The 17974-nt window shown below is 41.9% G+C and overlaps 1 protein-coding gene across 1 annotated transcript in view; it reads left to right on the forward strand.

Moving 5' to 3' along the window:
* The window catches only part of EBF2 (EBF transcription factor 2), a 133613-nt gene that overhangs the window by 92279 nt on the left and 23360 nt on the right, over positions 1-17974 (forward strand). Inside the window, exons 8-9 of the mRNA XM_048928127.1 lie at positions 7598-7679; positions 17393-17510. Coding sequence (XP_048784084.1) covers positions 7598-7679; positions 17393-17510 — 200 coding nt within the window. The remainder of the gene's footprint in view (positions 1-7597; positions 7680-17392; positions 17511-17974) is intronic.

Below are 17974 nucleotides of genomic sequence, written 5' to 3' on the forward strand. Positions count from 1 at the left end.
CATATTGCAGCTTATGTTCAGACACGATTAGTTTGAAACTAAGCTCTTCCAAAGCAAAAGGCCACTAGATGTGGGTGGTGAGAAGTATGGTGTTCTAGGCTGCAGAGAGATGGGATATTTTTGAAGGAATGGTTCAGTGGTTTGGGCACGGCATTATGAGGAGGACATGAGTTCAAGTCCAGTCTTTGCTATGGCCTCTGGGCACACTGTTCTCACTCGGTGGCATCCTGTCCTTCAGATGGATCACTTTCATCCCATATCTTTGGTTAATTGCACAGAGCATTCTTCACCAAAGTGTGGTTCAGAGTGCCTGGCATGACAATTAGAAGCAGTTTTAAGATGGGTGCTGCCAGCCTGTAATCTTAAGGTAGGCTTCTCTATTGGCTTCCCTTATAATTGTTTTGTTTCACTTTCGTGCCCATCTAATGTTGGACCATTACATTTGTAAAACAGAGCAGTTTTGATAAATAACGTTTTTGGATGTTTTTGATTTATTTGTGGGATACAGCGCCCTGAGGCCTTTGAAAGTCTTCTTTTTGAGTTTTTCTCCATTTTAAAATAGGAACTGTAATTCCACCTGTTCTCTATTACACTTATCTGATCTGCATGTTCTCATATGCTTTGCATTGCAAGCATCTTGGAATGAGCAATAACGCTGTTATTGATTGATCGGATACTGACTTAATAATAAAGATGGGCCAAAACAGAAAACTTCTGATGTAGACTTCCGTCAGTGCAAAGGATATTTAGTCCTGTAGATTTTGGTCCAAAGCACCTTGATTTAATAATACAAATATGAATACATAAAAGCCTCACATCTTAAAGCCAGCTTCACGCTTGCTATTGCAGCTCTCCTAGCATCAGTGCAGTTACTCATGAGCTACATTCTTCAGACCTCTGCAGAAACAGCCCTTACCTTGGCAGGCTTCTGTTCCAAAGGAATGCAGAGTGCAGGAAGAAGTTCCCATAGAGAGGAACTGGGATCCATGCCTAGAAGCTGAGAGAAAGTCAGAGAGGTGAGCCGAGGAGAAAGACGTAATGCGATGTAAGGGGCTGAGTGCAGCAGAGCAGAAAAGAAGGAAGAATCAGAGAAATTGATAAGGAAGGGACTTCAAGCCATCGCTTAGTCCAGTTCCCCTAGGGTTTGCATGCACCAATGGTGTTCACTCTCTACCTTCTTCCAGCCCAGTTGTGGAGAAGGTACAAAGAATGGACAGGAGACTGATTGGGTAGCAAAGGGCAAAAAGAGGTTAGGAAATATGTGAGCCTGATAACTGAAGCATTAGTTTAAAGAAGAAACAAGTGATTTGGGAACATGGCATTCTTTAGAAGCAAGTGAGGACATGGGATCCTCTGCAGAGTTCTTTTGGTGGTTCAGTGCTTATCCTGTGCACAGCTGAGGAGCTCTTGCATAGACTGGAGAAAAGACTAACCAGTCTGTTGCTCTAAGAGCTGAAGAAATTACTTTGGATGAAGGCAGGAGGGGAGGGAAGCGTTTGTTCTTTTTCATTGTTGGGGCAGGAATGGAAGGCATAATATTTGTGTGTGTTCTTTGGTACTACTGCTCTACTGAAAAACGAGTGCCAAATGAGCAGCCAGGCCCAGGCTGGGGACCTGCTGTTGTCTGAGTTCCACTCTTATCTCTCACAGCAAGTCCCTGACAAACTCAGAAGTCTTGTGACCTACATATGTTGGCTTTCATATTTGTTAAACTGGGTTTAACACACTTTGTGCACAGGAGTTTTGTGAAGATTAATTAGCTGCTGTTTGTGGAGTATCATATAAATACTCTGGATTATTGTAATAACTTCAATCATTTCTCAGACATTATATGGTGTACGTTCATTTAGAACGCTTTTGTGCAATGCCTGATCCCACATTGACTATAACTGCTGAAACGAGTAGGAAATTTTCTCATCAGGTCTCTAATAATATACCCTGACATAATAGAGCAGAATGACTCCAGAGATAAATATTCAGATTACAAAGAAGTCTTCTACTGTGATAGTCATTAAAATTATGATTTCAGATAAATGCAATTAATAGATTTTAAATATGAACCTTCAAACGTAGGTGCAAAATCTGATCTGGTCCCTTTGGAAGGAAGGGTTTCCAAGTGAAGCCTTTTGCTCTGTCATTCACTGTGGCATGGGTATGGTCCCTTGTCACACTTATCTCAGAGTTCACAGTGCCAGGACACTCATGAATGAGTCCAGGAGACAATGGGAGACTCTGACTTCAGAATTTACTTGTGTTGATGCTGCTGCCTTCAGTATAACGGTGGTTTTGTGGTTCATAGCATGGTCACTCTTGGTACTGCCCAATTGGAGGAAAAATATTCTTATAAAAACTTCCAGTTTTTCATTTTAGTTCACTTTGTGACTTCTTGAAAGCACTTCAGTTACTAAGTCAGATTGCTATGATATCTTTATGGTCTCATTAGGTTGTAGCATCATAGACTTGCTGATAAATCGCACTGATGAAAGGCGTATTCTGGTGCCATAGAATTGCTGGGGCCAAGAGTCCAGCTTCTACAGCAACTCAAACAAGACAGGACTACCAGTGTTTGCTTTACAAGGGATGTTTTTCTCGTCTCCAGAGGCTGCTCAGGAGATTACAACAAAGTTGTCTCTCTTGATTCTGTTCCTGTACTTTACAAAAGCACACAAGGTGGATAGGAAGCTTAGTTAAGATGTAAAAGCAGGAATCAAGAGACTGCGTCCCAGCCGCAGGCCTGTGATGAGCAATTCCCCTCCAGTTCCCAGGTCCCGATTTCCTTGCTGTATGGTGGTTAGTGACACCACGTGCTGCACAGGGCTTTGGTGAGGCTGAGTTAATTGAAGCTGAAGTCCCACAGAATGGTGCTGCAAAAGCACAAGGCACATTATCTAGTTCTGTCTCCATGTGGGGAGACTAATCAGTCCCAGGTCCTGTGGCAGGGTTTTCAAAAACAGTAATGGATTTTTTTTATTACTTTTTTTTAAAAGAAGCCTACACTTTCTCGTGCACATGGGAGTGCTCTTTAGGGCCTCTGCCTCGTCCTGTTCAAGTCATGAGGAACGTTATTCTGACTCCAACAGGATTTGATTAAGGTTCTTCTCAGTCAGCTCAGATGGAGGATGAACAACATCCTCAGAGGTGGAGTTCCAGCTATGTAGAATCACAGAATCATGGCGGTTGGAAGGGCTCTTCGGAGGTCATCCAGTCAACCCCCTTGCTAAAGCAGTTCCCTGGGGCAGATTACACATCCTAAATCGCCTCTGTTTCAGAGCCTTATAACATGGGTGTACAGACACGAAGTGCCAGTATGGGCCAGCATCACAAGGAACGGCCTGATAGATACAAGACCTCACCTGCTCTGCCCTCACCCTTTCTCCTGTCCATTGGCAGCTACCTGTGGGGGACTTTATCCCTCCACTCTGAGCATTATGGGATGTCTGAGCACTCCACCCCGCTATCCATTGCGGTCGGGCAGGCTGGCCTGAGATAACACAGCTGTCTCTGCACTACAGTGAAAAAGGGGCATTTAAGTGATACCAGCACGGTGGTAACTCCCAGTAGGATGAGCAGAAACTTTTAAAAGAGCTCCCTTGAAATCCTAGAAGAGGGAATGTTTTTAAGGTGGTGTTTGGAGACCTCTGGAAGTGCATCAGCCTGTAGATGGAAGGCTTGACCATATTGAAGTGAATGTCTGTAGTATGTCTTAATTAATTTTACATCTACAGTGAAGTTAATCAGGCTTTCTATAGAGATGCCAGAGGTTCTTTGTGGTAGTTATTCAAAGTGTTCCAGTTTTCCCTCGTTGCCCTTCAGTGTTGATCTATGGGAGGACCGTGCCACACTCTCTCTGCTTGGCTGCAGTCTGCTAAACCTGTAGCTGGTGCTGTCCTTTGGAAGGAACAAAGGTCAGCTGAGAAGCATGAAAATCAGCAGTTGTTTAACTTTATAAAAATTATTTTCATTTTTTGATGTATGTATAAGTCCATGCCAAAAACTGGCTAAAAAAATTAACACAGCCCTTCTGCAATTCTCCTGTTACCCCTAAATCAGCTTCATTTAGTGCTAATCCTTCTCTCTGCTCCCCCCAAGTCATTTTTATTCTAATGCTGCAATAAATATTAATACCTTTCCCAGATGCAACCACTTAAAAATATATATGTATATCTGACGACCTAGCAAATACTTGATGTGAGTGCCCAGCTGCAGCTAAAATTTGACTAGAAAAACTCTGAAAGGAGACATTGAAATATAGCACATCCAGTGATATGCTAAAGAAACCATGGATAAGTTGGCATGGCGGTGGATGGATTCTGCTCCAATGCTGCAACCTCAGAGCTGAGGCAGCACTTTGAAAAGTGAGGTGAGGGATTACTGATCCCCACCTTGTGATATCTTAGGGGTGCACAGTTTTCAGCAGCTTGAGGGGCTCAAGAACTCCACTAAACCAGGCAACTTGCTGCATATGGAAATTGCTCCTGGTTACAGATCTTGGCTGAGTGCTTCGATGCTGGATATTTGTCCCCAACCACTGCGGAGGGCTGTGATGCTCTGCTCCTCCAAGGAGGCATCCAGCTCTTAGACAAGGAGAGTTCTGTTTTCTGTGTAGTTTTAATGGTCAGTACACCCAGCGGGATGAATCAGTGCAGATCTAATTGAAATGCAAGTTAATTTCCACATATGCCTCTGATTTACACTAGCTGGGCATCCACACCCAAACATTCTTTAGATATTTAACAGAAAATATGAATTTCATTAATTGCCATGTGGTGTTATGGGATTCAGTCCTGGGTGCTGTTAAACGCAGATTAGCGTAGAGTTTTTACCTCTTGTGCCTGTGCTGTAGGGTTTGGTGCAGCACACAATGCTGTGGGACTCAGCTCTTCCCAGGGCAGCTCACTGACACGGCGAGCTCTGTTGGATTCGTCTGTGCTCTGATCTTTGCCCCTTAGTTTGCCTTGTTTCTCTGATCTGAAAGGCATACAAGAATTTTTTCAAAATTACAAAGCAAACACTTTCCTGATTAATTTGATCTTTTATTTTTCCTTGAAAGCAATGACAAGCCACGAATCTTGCGGGTTTTTGTCTGCATTTTTTCTCCCAAACAAGCAGATATCCATGGGCTGACTGAGTTCCATGCAGAAGTTGCTTGCCTTTGTTTCATTACACAGTTTGGCAGCGTTCTGTAGTTTCTCCCTGCACAGCCAGATCTCAGCAGCATAAGCAGTTTATGTATCTGCAAATTTTTTTTGATATCTGTAAGAAGAGGGCAGGATAACAAGGAGTTTGTGAGCAACATCTCTGGCTGGAATTCTCCTGTGAACGTCTGAGTGTGCCAGTATGCATAATATTGTTCGTTCTGAAAACGTTCTTACAGATAAAATCTTGCTTGCTGATCATTCAAATAAAAGAGGCCATAGTTTTGGCATGAGGAGTCGATACAACTTGTTTGATAGAATACATGCAGCGTGCTCCTGAGGCACAAAGATCTGTGAGTGACCAGGGCTGGGATCCCAGGAGCTGCCCAAGGGAGCCCGGACCCAGCTCCCATTGCTCCTGGATCCCAATGGAGAACTTGGGCTCCCAACACCTGGATCCCTGTGGGATCAATGGGGACATCTGGATCCCAATGAGATCAGTTGGGATGTTGGACTCCCGACACCTGGATCCCAATGGGATCAGTGAGGATGTTGGGCTCCCATCGCAGCCCATGCACTCAGAGCTGCTATGTTGTAACCAAGAAATGAAAATGGAGACAAAAATACTGGTCTGCAAAATGCACTCGCACAGCAAATAAACATTTTAGATATGTTTAAAGTGTTTGTGACAGATTTAAGGCAAACAAATGCTCGCTAGAAGGATGTATTTTGTGACAGTCATTGTATGTGACGTTCCCTGGGTCGTTTTTGTGGGTTTGGTTGTAGGGAGGTCTGTGAAGGGTTTTGTTTGTTCAAGCCACATTTCAATGGATCAGATCCTTCGGTATTTCTTTGTATTTTTGGGGCAGATGGAAGAGAAATACCGCACTGTAAGTGATGCAAAGAAGTAGCAATAGCAAGGAGAACTGAATTTCTGCTTTTTTGTGTGTTGCATTAGGACTATTTTGGCAGTTGTTGTTGGTAAACCCTAGGAAATATACATCTTTCTCCTTTAAAGTTCTAATTCAAGGCATGAATGTGTGAGTTCTGAAGGGACTTAGGGACTGCGGTAAAAAATCGTTGTCATAGTAACAGAAAGGGAAATAGGCCTGGCTCACCTGGGACTTTAACTTACTGCAAAAGCTGATTTTTTTTTTCTTTTTTTTCTTTTTTTTTTAAGAAAAGCACTCAGTAAGAGAAATAAATAAATAAGTTCTTTGTATTCTGAACCAATTCTTCAACTGTATCATTCTTTTTTTTCCCTCATATCTGTATCTTTTCCGTTCAAACCTATCTTAAAATCTGTTTGTTTTTTTTTTTTTTCTTTTTAATTGTTGCTGTTAAATCAATTTTGTTCTACAAATGGAAATGCAGAAAGGAGTCACAGAAAATATTTTCACTTATGGTAGAGTGAAGAATCTGTGAGATTTTTTTGCCTGTTTTGTCTGAATTGTGAAGACTTGCATGTTTTTAATCCAACAACTGTGATCTTTCATGTAGAATTGGCTCCTTTACCTCGTAAATTCAAAATGTCATCAGATGAATCAGATAATAAAGGGATGAATCCTAATGAAAAATTTTGTGGAGTACCCAAATTTGATAAAGGCCTCCTAATATTGCTGAAATGTGAGATCTGTATGTTATAACACATGGTGCTGGGTGAGCCCATCAGCATCCTGAAGGTTCAACTCACATCCACAGCAAGCTGAACTCGATGGGAGAATAATGTACAAAGATAGATATATGTGACAGGGCAAAAATAATTGGCACGGACACATTGTATGATGTTAATGGGTTTATCTGCTAGGACAGTGTGAGCTGTCACCTATTACTTCCATTTGTGATTTTGTTATCCTCTCTCAGAATCAGTGCAAGGTTCTGATCTGGGTCTTTTTTTGCTTTAGTTACCGAAATCTTAACAGCTAAAAACATCATCAGGATGAAATCTCATCAGCTTCTTCTGGGAGCTCTGTTTGTCTCCGTGTTTTTTTATATGTTCTAAGTAGTCTCAAGGCTTATCAGCCACAGAGTTGCCCTGTCGGCTTTTGTAGTTATCACAATAACATTATCCTTCTATATTGTCTCATGGAAAATCCATTCAGACAGCAAAAGAAAGCCCTTGTATGCACAGGAGAGATAAAGGAACAGACTCAAATTGTGTGGTCAAATGTGCAGTGGAGAAATGGGCATAAATCAAAGTAGTTGCGTTGACTTGTATCAACTAACAGCCCATCTCAGAGCTGATTATGGTCAGTTGAGTGCAGTTCACACCATTTTTCTAAATTTTGGTGTGTTTTTTTGTTTGTTGGGGTTGGCTGTGTGGGTTTTTTTTTCCGAGTTCTCCCAGTCCTGGATGGCTGACATACCTCCATCTAAATCACTCCGCTGTGTACTTTCAGTCACAACACGACAACGCGTTTCGTTATGGTTAATAACAGTGGCACAATTCTTTACCGTTACAGATTCTTCTTAAAATTTTTTCTCAAGTGCAATCAGAATTGTTTGAAAACAGCAGGAAACCCCCGAGATATGAGGCGGTTCCAGGTAAGGCTCAGCATTAAGCTGTCTCTTTCGTTCTCTTTTTCTCCTCTCCCCTGTGTTGCTTGTAATAAATAAGATGACGGTCTATGATAAACCATATCGGATATTGTTAAAGTTTTTCTCCGTTTGTTGTGGTTAAACCTTTTTTTCCCCCCTCTCCTCTGTCTTTTCCCACTCCAAATCCCCAAGGGGAAGTGATGTACTGTACCAACCAGCAGTGGATATTTGATTTGACACCCTCGGGCAAAGCACTCGCACGTACAGCTGCCCACAGCAGGGATCGTGTTTGTGATACTTAGATGCCTCAGAATTTTTCAAAGTAGCTCTGTACGTGGTACAGAAGCATCTCCCTGTTTCCCTCCACTCTCTCTTCCCATCTCTTTTGCCTTTTAACTCTTTCACGCCCTCCTTTCAGCTTCTTTAAAAAAAAATAGCCCGAATAGTGATGGTCACTTTAAGATCTCACGCAGGAAAGCAACAAGACCCAGGGGACGATGACCCAGCTGCTTTGCAGTAAAATCTGCCACTGGTTTCATCATAGCTGTCGCTGATGTATTGTGAACACCAGCTAATAAAAACACAGGAGGAGGTGAAGTGTGTCAGGTTAGAAGCGGAGAAGGGAAAGGCTGACGCAGTCCCTCTTCTTCCACACTCTAATCTTTAAGCAGCTATGTCTAATAGTTTAGTGTTTTACCTGTAAAAGGGTAACGTGGTTTTACTACTTGTTGCCATTTTTCTCGTGCCCTCATTGCTACCCATCTGTGGCACAAAGAGGGTTTTAGCTGCAGGGGGTTGCATGGCTTTCCTGTAGACCCATCAGGTCTGTGGAGGGCAGTGACATCCTGAGGTCTGCCAAGTCATGGTTAGTTATTGGGCTCTTGCCTCAGTTTCCTCATTTAGAAACCAAGTAAAACTCCATAGAAATTTACAGCCCCGTGTCAAACTTTCCACGAAATGATGCATTTTGGTTTATATTTTTAGTGGGAATACAGTTTCACAGGAGGGATGTTTTTTCTCAAAGAAAAAGAAAAAGCTCGGGTTGGTGAAAACGAAAATCCACTCTGGTATCTCTGAAAGCTCTAAAAATTTTAGAGAACTGTTGGCTAAAGGTATAAAAACGGTTATTTTTTGATTTTTAGTGGAAATAAATAAAAAATAATAGTCCAACCCAACTTTGTTTTTTTGGCACCGGTGGTTTGATGTGACTGGAGTTTCTCCTTGTGTTTTTTGGAGATGATAAGACATCAAAAAATTTAATAATAATAATTAAAAAAAATAGAGGTGGCAATTGTTAGCAAATTGTTAGCAAATTGATGGAAACTGTAATTTCCACCAAGAAAAAAAATGCCATTATCATCTTCCATGAATGCCAAAAAGGAGAGTAAAGGAAAACTCAAATGATAGCATGTGAACTGATCCTGTTAGCTCTTAGGGCTGGTTAGGATGGCTGAGGGCAGAGTGTAATGAAGCATGAATCCAGAGACTCTTCATTTGGTTATGAGTTTGTAGGAAATTGTGCACAAGGGCATCCTGGTTAGCACTGCCATAATACCAATGATAGAGTTACAAGAGCAAAAAAATGAACTCTACTTTGTGATTGAAGCTGAAATTGTAGATTTCAGGTGAAATATATTTCTTTTTTTTTTTTTTTGGTGAAGATCTCTCTCTACTGTCAGCTTTACTCTTTGTTTCACCTCCACATCTCCACAGCAAAAATAGCCATTTTATTAAGAATCTCAACAGCTTCACGTTTTTAGTGGGACATTGAAAAGTGAAACTAAAACGAGCTTTACAGCATGCACACGTACTGATGGAATGCCTTCAGCCCATCCACCTGGCATTCCTCTTGTACATGAGGAAGCATTGGCTTCCTTTTGATCTTTGTACCAAAATCAGCAGCTTACTGGAGACGAAAGTGAGCTGGGGCCAACGCCTCCTGATCTGGATTTTCTGCCCTACAGCAGCCAAGCCTGAAGCGAAGAGCCAAGCACAACTCTGGTTCTATTTTGCAGAGATTGCTTAAACTCTTCTTGCACTTGCAGTCAATGTGGATTCATATCCTTTCCAGTTCTGTAGTGAGATTTAAGTTCAAACCTCAATGTTAATCAAGATTAGACAAAGCTTCTACATTCATCTGTCTGTCGAAACCCAAAATGTTCACAGGACTTCGTTTGGGTGTTATGAAAATGAGCCCTTTGAAGCAAATTGTCAAATGCTTGAGATTTTGAGGGAAAGCAGAATCTTTGTTCAGGCACCTTCAGCACAGGGCGCGTTGGTTGATGAGCTTCGTTCTGGGCTGTGGAGCTCAGAATGTATGAATAAAGTTACAAAAAAAAATATGTTAGTTCCATTGCTAAAATTGTATGTGTTCAGAGTAAAAACTTCAGTGTTCCAATGGAAATTAGCCAGGATGGACTGCAGAGAGAGCTTGTTTTCAGTCTGCTGGATTGCTTCTAAGGGTTGAAGCATGACTTCCATGGTCGTGATGTAAAAAAGAGCACCCTTGAGTGGTCTGCTGTGTCATCAGGATCCTCCTCCAATTTAGTATTATTGTTTTTAATTTAGGCAAACACTTTTTTTGCCTGATTCTTGCTGTGTCTGTCGGCTGCTTTTGAAGTCTTAAGTGGAAAAAGGGGCCTTGTTCCAAATATTAGCAGTATACACTTGTGCACTGTGGGCATGGTCGTGTTCATTTTAGTTTTTAAGATTTGTATCAGGCGGTGTAATTAATGGGCAGGATTGCTTCTTGGGTTTGAGAGGATGGATGTTTGTCCAGGAATGTACGATCAGAGTAAAAGCAAGGTCAAAAGCCCAGTACAGTTGGCTGCTTTACTGGTTTTAGTATTTAGCTCATTATTTAAAAAACAAAACAAAACACAGAAGAGAGAATCCCAGCCTCCAAGTTCCCATTGCTACTGAAATCTGGAAGTGAAAGGGTCTCATCAAAACATTTCTGCTCTTTAATGGAGATGGAATGAAAGCCCAAAGCTTTGGCTTTGTTGTTGAGACAGAAATGTAAATAAGAGACATGGAAATTGTGCAGCACAACACAGCTTACTGAGTTCTCCAAGCAGGGATGAATGGTTACTCATGTCTGGAAGAGTGTCAAGTCAATGCTTCTGATTAGAGATGGGTGTGAAGCTGTTCGTTTTGGTTCCAGGGAACTGGGATGCAGATCCTGGCCTCAGCCTCTGTATTTCTAGATACAAGATTTAGCTCTCGTGTAGCATAGTTACAGTTTGTTAAACTAAATTAAATGTTAGATTTCGTTTATGTCACACCCACTTAAAAAAAGAAAAAAACACAACCTGGGGGTGGGGAGAAAAAAGGGTGTAAAGGTTACATTAACACTGCATTGTAATTTTAATTCAGCTCCAGATGCCTGAAGAGTTGTGGTTGGGATTTTTTAAGTTTTTGTTTTTTGTTTGTTTTTAAGAATAATTCTTTGGTTTGGAAGCAACACCAGCTGCTTTGTGATCACGTTAACTGTTTGAAATTTGCTTTGATATTAAGTAGATCTTTGCAGATGAAATGAAAATCTCTCAACTTTTACAGACCTTACACATCTAATATTTTTCTACTGTTGAAATGTGTTGCACCTCAGAAGCTAAAGGACATGTGGTCATTATTTTAACATCCCTTCTCCCAGTAATAATGTAATTTTACTGTGACTCAGTAAGGATGGGGAATCTTTCTATTGCTAATGGATGTTTTCATGGTTACTTGTTGCCTGCCCACATGCACACATGAACACATTCTTGTCAATTCAGCCGAAGCAAATATTGATTATTTATCAGTTAAAACATTTCTGAATGAAAGGGAAAGGTGAAAAATGAAACCAACAACAAAAAAGGAACGTTTAAGTTACCGGCTCAAACACAGCGCTATTCGAGTTCAACTGATCTGCAAATCTGAGCTTTCCTGTGTATTGTCATTACTGTCAGTGCTGCACTCTCAGTGAGTGATCTACCAGAAACAGAATTAAAAAAGAAACAGTGATGCCCTCCACTTAATGAGGACTTCTCCTGGAGAACTTGATTGAAGCCCAATGACACTTAATGGTAACGACCGGTGTGTAATGGGGGACAATAATTCTGTGGAATTAAGATGAGGCACTTCAGCTAAAATGCTTCAGCTGAGACCTGGTGCTAAAGCATTAGCCTCCTGTTGACTGGGAATTCTGCTGCATCCACTCACACTGGTTGTACAGATCCTACAGTGCTGTGGTTGTGAATGGGACCGGGCAACAGAACAGCTAATGATGGTCATCTTTGAATCAACATCATTTTTTAGTAACAGAAAAGAGAAAGGTCGGCAACTGTCCTCTGTTTTCTGCAGAAATCATGACATGGAATGTTTCCTGGCAAGTATTCCCCTCTAGGTGCTCTAGGGAGAAAGAGAAAGGAAAAATAACAAGGTATGTCCCTGGGGAGATTTCCTTCCTGACCTCGGAGTGGTTGGATCAGTTCATCATCAGGCACCTGAGCCAAGCTGGCTGTGTTTGAGAATTCACCCAGCTCGGCTCAGTATGAAGCGCAGAAGGATCTGTATTGTTTGGGAAGGAATAAAACGGGTCAGAGCAGTCGGATGGTGCTGAGGTTTAGGAATGCTGCACTTTGTGAAGAAACAGAAAGGGATGGCCGGAGGAAAACAGAACTGGTCTAAATCAAAATCACTTTCAGACTGATGGAGAGAGAACGTGCTAAGGACCCCCACAGTCAGATCTGGATGTGGACAGAGATCTCTGTTAGTGAGATGAATACTACAGGAACTGATGTCATTGTGGGAGATTCATTTCCCAGCTATAGCTTGCAAAATGAGAGCAACTTCTAACAGCAGAGTCCAGCTACTGCTGGCAGAATTCTTCACTGGAGGTGATGTTATTTTAGAGTCTGTATATGTAAGGGTGGGACTGATTGCAACTGAACCACTCAGAGAGCTCAGTGTGCTCCGTGGGTTGCCAAACTTGTGTATCATCCATTAAAGCAAACCATAAATGAGATCCTACTGGATCTCAGGTAAACTCTGCTGGTAGAAGGAAAGATGTGTTTGTGTCAGGAATACAGTGTGCTGGTTTAACTGATTTTAAACGGAATGGAAATGGGATTGGTACAGGTGCAGGACTGGAACACTGTGGAATAGGGAGGGGTACTTAGCTCTTATACTTCAGGAACACACACTGAGAAAGGGCATAACTGAAAATATCCTGAGATAGATCAGAATGGGAAATAGTAATTTCAGAGCTAGTGCTATGTGTGGACTGACTACAAATGAACTTAGGCTGTAAACCATTAAGCCCCTCACCATCAGGAGACATGGGCTTTAAAACAGGACAAGATCCAAAGGCACCAGCTCGACTGGTTTAAGACAATTGTTTAGAAGTGGCTGCATGGTTTAGTCGTCTGTAACAGCGGGAGATGGGATGGCAGTGACCCAGGAGTTATCTCCTACCCAGTGCCCCTAAAATGGCAGGAGGCCCCACTCCCAAAATGAAGGCCACGTGCAGAGCTCCTATCAGCTCCCAGTTTTCAGCAGGCTTAGGGTATCAGAGGGGATTTCCCGAAGAATCTGATGGAAGTTTTGAGCAGAGAGAAGCTGCTGGCATTTTCCTCTCTGTTTATCTTATTCCTAATCCAACTATGAAGCAAACACATATTATAGCATCTACTCCTGTGTTACTCGACCCAAATGCCTGTTGACATCAATGGGAGCCCCATCCAAGTGAAGACAGCAGGATGAGGCCTGACATCTTTTCTTCCACCCAGCTGGAAAATAATAATAACGCTAATAATTTTTAAAATCCTCCTAGTAGTTATTCTTCTGAAAAGTTAAAATAACATGGTGCTGTGACTAGAGAGATGTAAGGGAAAGTGCATCAGGAATGTAATATTGTTTCCAGATGTACAATGTCATAAGAATTTTTTCCACACTTGGAATGGTAACAGGAATTTTTTGAGAGAGATCATTTACACAGTGATGAGATATGTTACATGTAAATAAACGCCTCTATGCCTAGAATGTTTGTACCATATGTCTGAATAGGTGTCTACGAGTGATGCAGCTTTTGTACGTAGATGCTGGGTATTTCCTTGCGCGTATGCGATTTGAAGAGGAGCAGAGTTTATATTAATGAGGTATCAATATAATGTGCAGATGGGGGAGGAAAGATTGCAGTGCCTCTGACCAAGAATTTGTAGTATTTCTGAACTTTTCATTAAGGTACCATTAGGTAGGTGCAGAATGTGCCTGCCCCATTGCCCACCCTTCAGTGGGCTTCTGCGGGGGATGCAGTCATTAACGAAGAACGGCTGCTGCCAGAGCTGAAGATTTTAGTCTGAAAACGGGTAATGTGAACTGTTAGACTGATTGGTGCTGTCAGTACTGGCGAGTCAGAGAGGTAATCTTTAAGGTAAAGTAATACCAACACTTTGAACTGCGCAGGGAAATGGAAGAGGGGCAATCCAGCTCGGGGAACCTGAGTGCCATGTGCTAAACCCGGTCTGACTGAATGTCACGGGAGGTGATGAGCCCTCACTGTGGCTTTTGAGGAGGGAGCACATTACAGAAATCCACCTGGGAAGCAAAAACAACCACACGTTTCTTCAGTGCTGCTGCAGAATCGTTGCTCCAGGTCTGTGGCTTCATAGCTGGTTCTGAGACCCTTGCAGATGTGCAAAGAGATTCTGGAGAACTGCTGGAAGCCCTGCTGAGGAGCTGGCACTTCCCTTGCTGTTGCTGTAGATGGAACCCACCTTTGGTGGCTGAAGGAGCACTTTGCTGTGTCTGTTTCTTGCTCAGGTGGTTGTCCTCTGAAGCTCCACTGGAGGTGACTGGTTGATCCAGCTGTTTAGGAGCATAACATCTTTTTTATTTATGCCATCTATGTCAAATTTGGCCTTAAGCTACAATTACCAGAATGCATTTTCTAGCTGACATATTTTGATGTTCTCAGGTCGTTTCCTCAGAATTGTGTTTTGCATTAACTACTGATTTTAGCAAGAAGATCTCAAATGGAATTGGTGTAGAAGCTGAATTTCCACACACAAGAAGTCGAGCCATCAGATCTGGAAACAGAAACCCCAAAACATTTGTCAATAATTTGCCAGTGCTGTGGGCAAATCTGAGAACTTAAATCTCCAGAGCAGTTTGCACATTGCCTTTCAGCAGCACTAAACACAGGTTTACAAAAAGGCTTGGGATGTTTTACGATGTTGGGAGAACAAGTGTTATTGATAAATATGTGTTCAGAAAGGTATTGGAAAAAAAAAAAAGAAAAAAGAAAAAAAAAAGCCTAGAAATGGTTAACAAGGTAATGGTAAGAAGCGTTGACCTTGATTTGTTTAGCTAAGATGTAAAGATTTTTGAAGGTCAAAGGTGTTCTTATGTAGTGTTTTGGAGTCTAACTGTGTCTGACCCTCTAACATTAAGCTGCTGTGGCCTGCAGTTTTGAAGAGTGAAGCAAACCAGGGGGAAAGGGAGAAGGGGGAGAGAACAGGAAATGGAGTGAGGTGTTTCAGGAAGTTGTCAGGAGTTGACTGATTGATTCCAGATGGAAAGGGTCACCCTTCATGACCCAGGAAATACTCACTGGGGGAAAGCAGTTGGCTTGTGAAAGGGAAGGGCCTGGGAGTTAGAGACCAGAGTGGAATGCGCATTCCTCTTCCCTTTATCCATAAAACATTATTTTTTAATCTTCAGTATAAAACAATTGGGTTGCCATCTTCACCAGCCAAGAAGGAATGACCAAACCAAAGTAGAGAAGCTCAGGAGTTGTTACGTCCATAATCTTGCATATTCTTACTCCACAGCACTGATAATGAGTTGGCTTGCTGTGTCATAGTAACGATGACAAAGATGTGTGCTGAATTTCAGTAGTGCCTTAAAGGTTACTGCAAAGAAGGTCTAAAACTTTGAGAAGGTTCTGGTCCAGATCTGCACTTTGCTTTTGTTCTATCCCTGAGGATTGCAGTTATTTACCATAGGGCCCAGCTGATGCAACGCCAACTGGGTTTGACCCTCCTGTGATAAACAGGAGAGGTAAATAGAAATGGAGCCATTCATGGGGAGAGGTTCTTCAGCTGGAACTGAGGATGCTCAACACTCAGCTTCTAAACGCAGGACTTTTTTTTGCTATTACTCTTGAAATAGGACTCATTTTTTTTTGTGCAGCATTGACACCCGAGTGGGTTTTCAAACAGGGAGTGTGCATACTTGCAGTCTGCAGATACTAAAAAAATCCCATACCGAGGGCACATGGGTGTGCATTTATCACATACGTACCTTGTGTATGTGAGGTCAGGTATGTATATATTATATAATGTAACTGTATATATATGATATACTTCTGATTTACATTTGGTTGCAATTTAAACACTTGTCGTAAATATTTCAGACACTGGAATAATTCAGGCCTATTCCCCTGTTGCCACAGTGTGCTCTGCGCTGGCCAGTGAGAGATTAAAATTTATTTCCATTGTTTAACGGAAAATAATGAAGTGCATCTGAGTGGGTTCAGCTATGTCATGCGGGAAGCGTTCACCCTGGATAGGAGTCTCACTCCACCCAAATGTGCAATGATGAAATCCGTTGGCACACGGAAAGCAACACATTTTGTGACAAGAATGCTTGGGAAATATAAGAGCACGGTATGACAAGAGCCTTTTGGAATGAATTAAACTTGTCTCGAGAAAGAAAGTATTCTTTAAACTTGCAGAATCCTGCCGGAGGGCAAGGTTTCTTGTGCTGTGTGATGAGTATTGCTTCATCAGCAATTAGAGCCTATTCTCTTACCTGGACCACGGCAGCTGTGAATGTGAAAATTCATGAATGTGTCCAGGGTCAAATCCTCAATAGCTGTGGGTTTCTATTGCTGCATGGCTGCTGAGTGGGGCTGAGCTGATTTGCGCCAACTGATGGCCAAAACCCCAAAGTTTCAACAAGATGCGTCTTTTTTCAGTTTTAAAATGCAGGATCGTTTATTTTTTATTTTTTTCTTTAAAGTTTGTGGTTTAAAGACAGGTTTGGGACGTTGTGTTTGAAAGGGAGAGTGAAGCAGGATTCATTAACATATTCAATTACTCTAAGAATTCCTATGCCTTCAGAGCCCAGCAGTGAAGCCATGGAGGCCAAGGCTTTCAAATGTGGTGCTTGACTCTGTGTGCTCAGGCTCAGGTGTTTTCTGAGAGGCACTCAGACTGTATATGTAAAAACCAGCCATCGTATTAGGTACTTTTTTCACGTCGTAGGAGTTTCTCTTTTGCTCGGTCAATGGAGACCTTTATTTCTGAAGCAGATGCATTTGCATGTGTGTGCAGTACAGCAGATGGCTCTGAATCTGCATGTATGTATCAGAGGGCAAATTGCTGCGGTGCTCTGCAGCCTGTCCTCCTGGTTGCTGTATACAGACCTCTTTGCCATCAGCTATGCTACGGTGCATCATAGGAAACGAAATTTAGGGCCATCTGCAGTAGCTGGTTCATTATACATTAAGGACTTTATATGGCCCTTAGGATGCTGTGTTAAATGGAATTAATGCACAGAGTAAAAGCTGAGAATATTTTCTCCCATTCTTGCTAGGGAGTAAAACCTGCAGGACATGATTTCATTTTACAAACAGAATAAGATTTTAACTAAACTGAATAATTAATACATTATGAGCTGGATATACAACTAAGCTGTTTACCTGCCTCCTTTTTCTTCCCTTTGAAAATATCTAGGTAGTGCTATCCACAACAGTGAATGTTGATGGGCACGTGCTGGCAGTGTCTGACAACATGTTTGTTCACAACAACTCCAAGCATGGACGGAGAGCAAGGAGACTCGACCCCTCTGAAGGTAGGATGCTGTATGAAGAGTGGGACAGAAATGAGTCCAAAAGCATGTTACCCATTCCTCAATTTCTGTTTATTTTCAGGAGGAAAGGAGAGCTAAGAGGGAACTACAGAACCTCAGGGGGCTTAGAGAAGGAAAAGGCAGGAAAACAGTGTCTACTGCATGCAAAATATCCTCCTCTTCACATATAAGATGCTGGCTTCCCTCCTCCCCCTCCCAGTTCATTTACTAGTTTGTCCTGAAGAGATGAAAAACGCAGAAACACTGAGTATTATCTAAAATTCGGACTTCTTTTTCAGCTGGGATTGATTTGATTTCAGGCAAATTAGGCAACATGACATCTTAGTTAAACAGAACTGTTCCAGCACAAGATGTGTATGAAAAAGTGTCACTGCTTCCCTTAAACAAACTATGTGCAAAGCATAACAATGCACAGAAGGAAACTGACACTAATTGATTTTAGTTTG

The sequence above is a fragment of the Lagopus muta genome, chromosome 27 (assembly GCF_023343835.1).
Source record: "Lagopus muta isolate bLagMut1 chromosome 27, bLagMut1 primary, whole genome shotgun sequence".
In the NCBI taxonomy this organism is placed as follows: Eukaryota; Metazoa; Chordata; class Aves; order Galliformes; family Phasianidae; genus Lagopus; species Lagopus muta.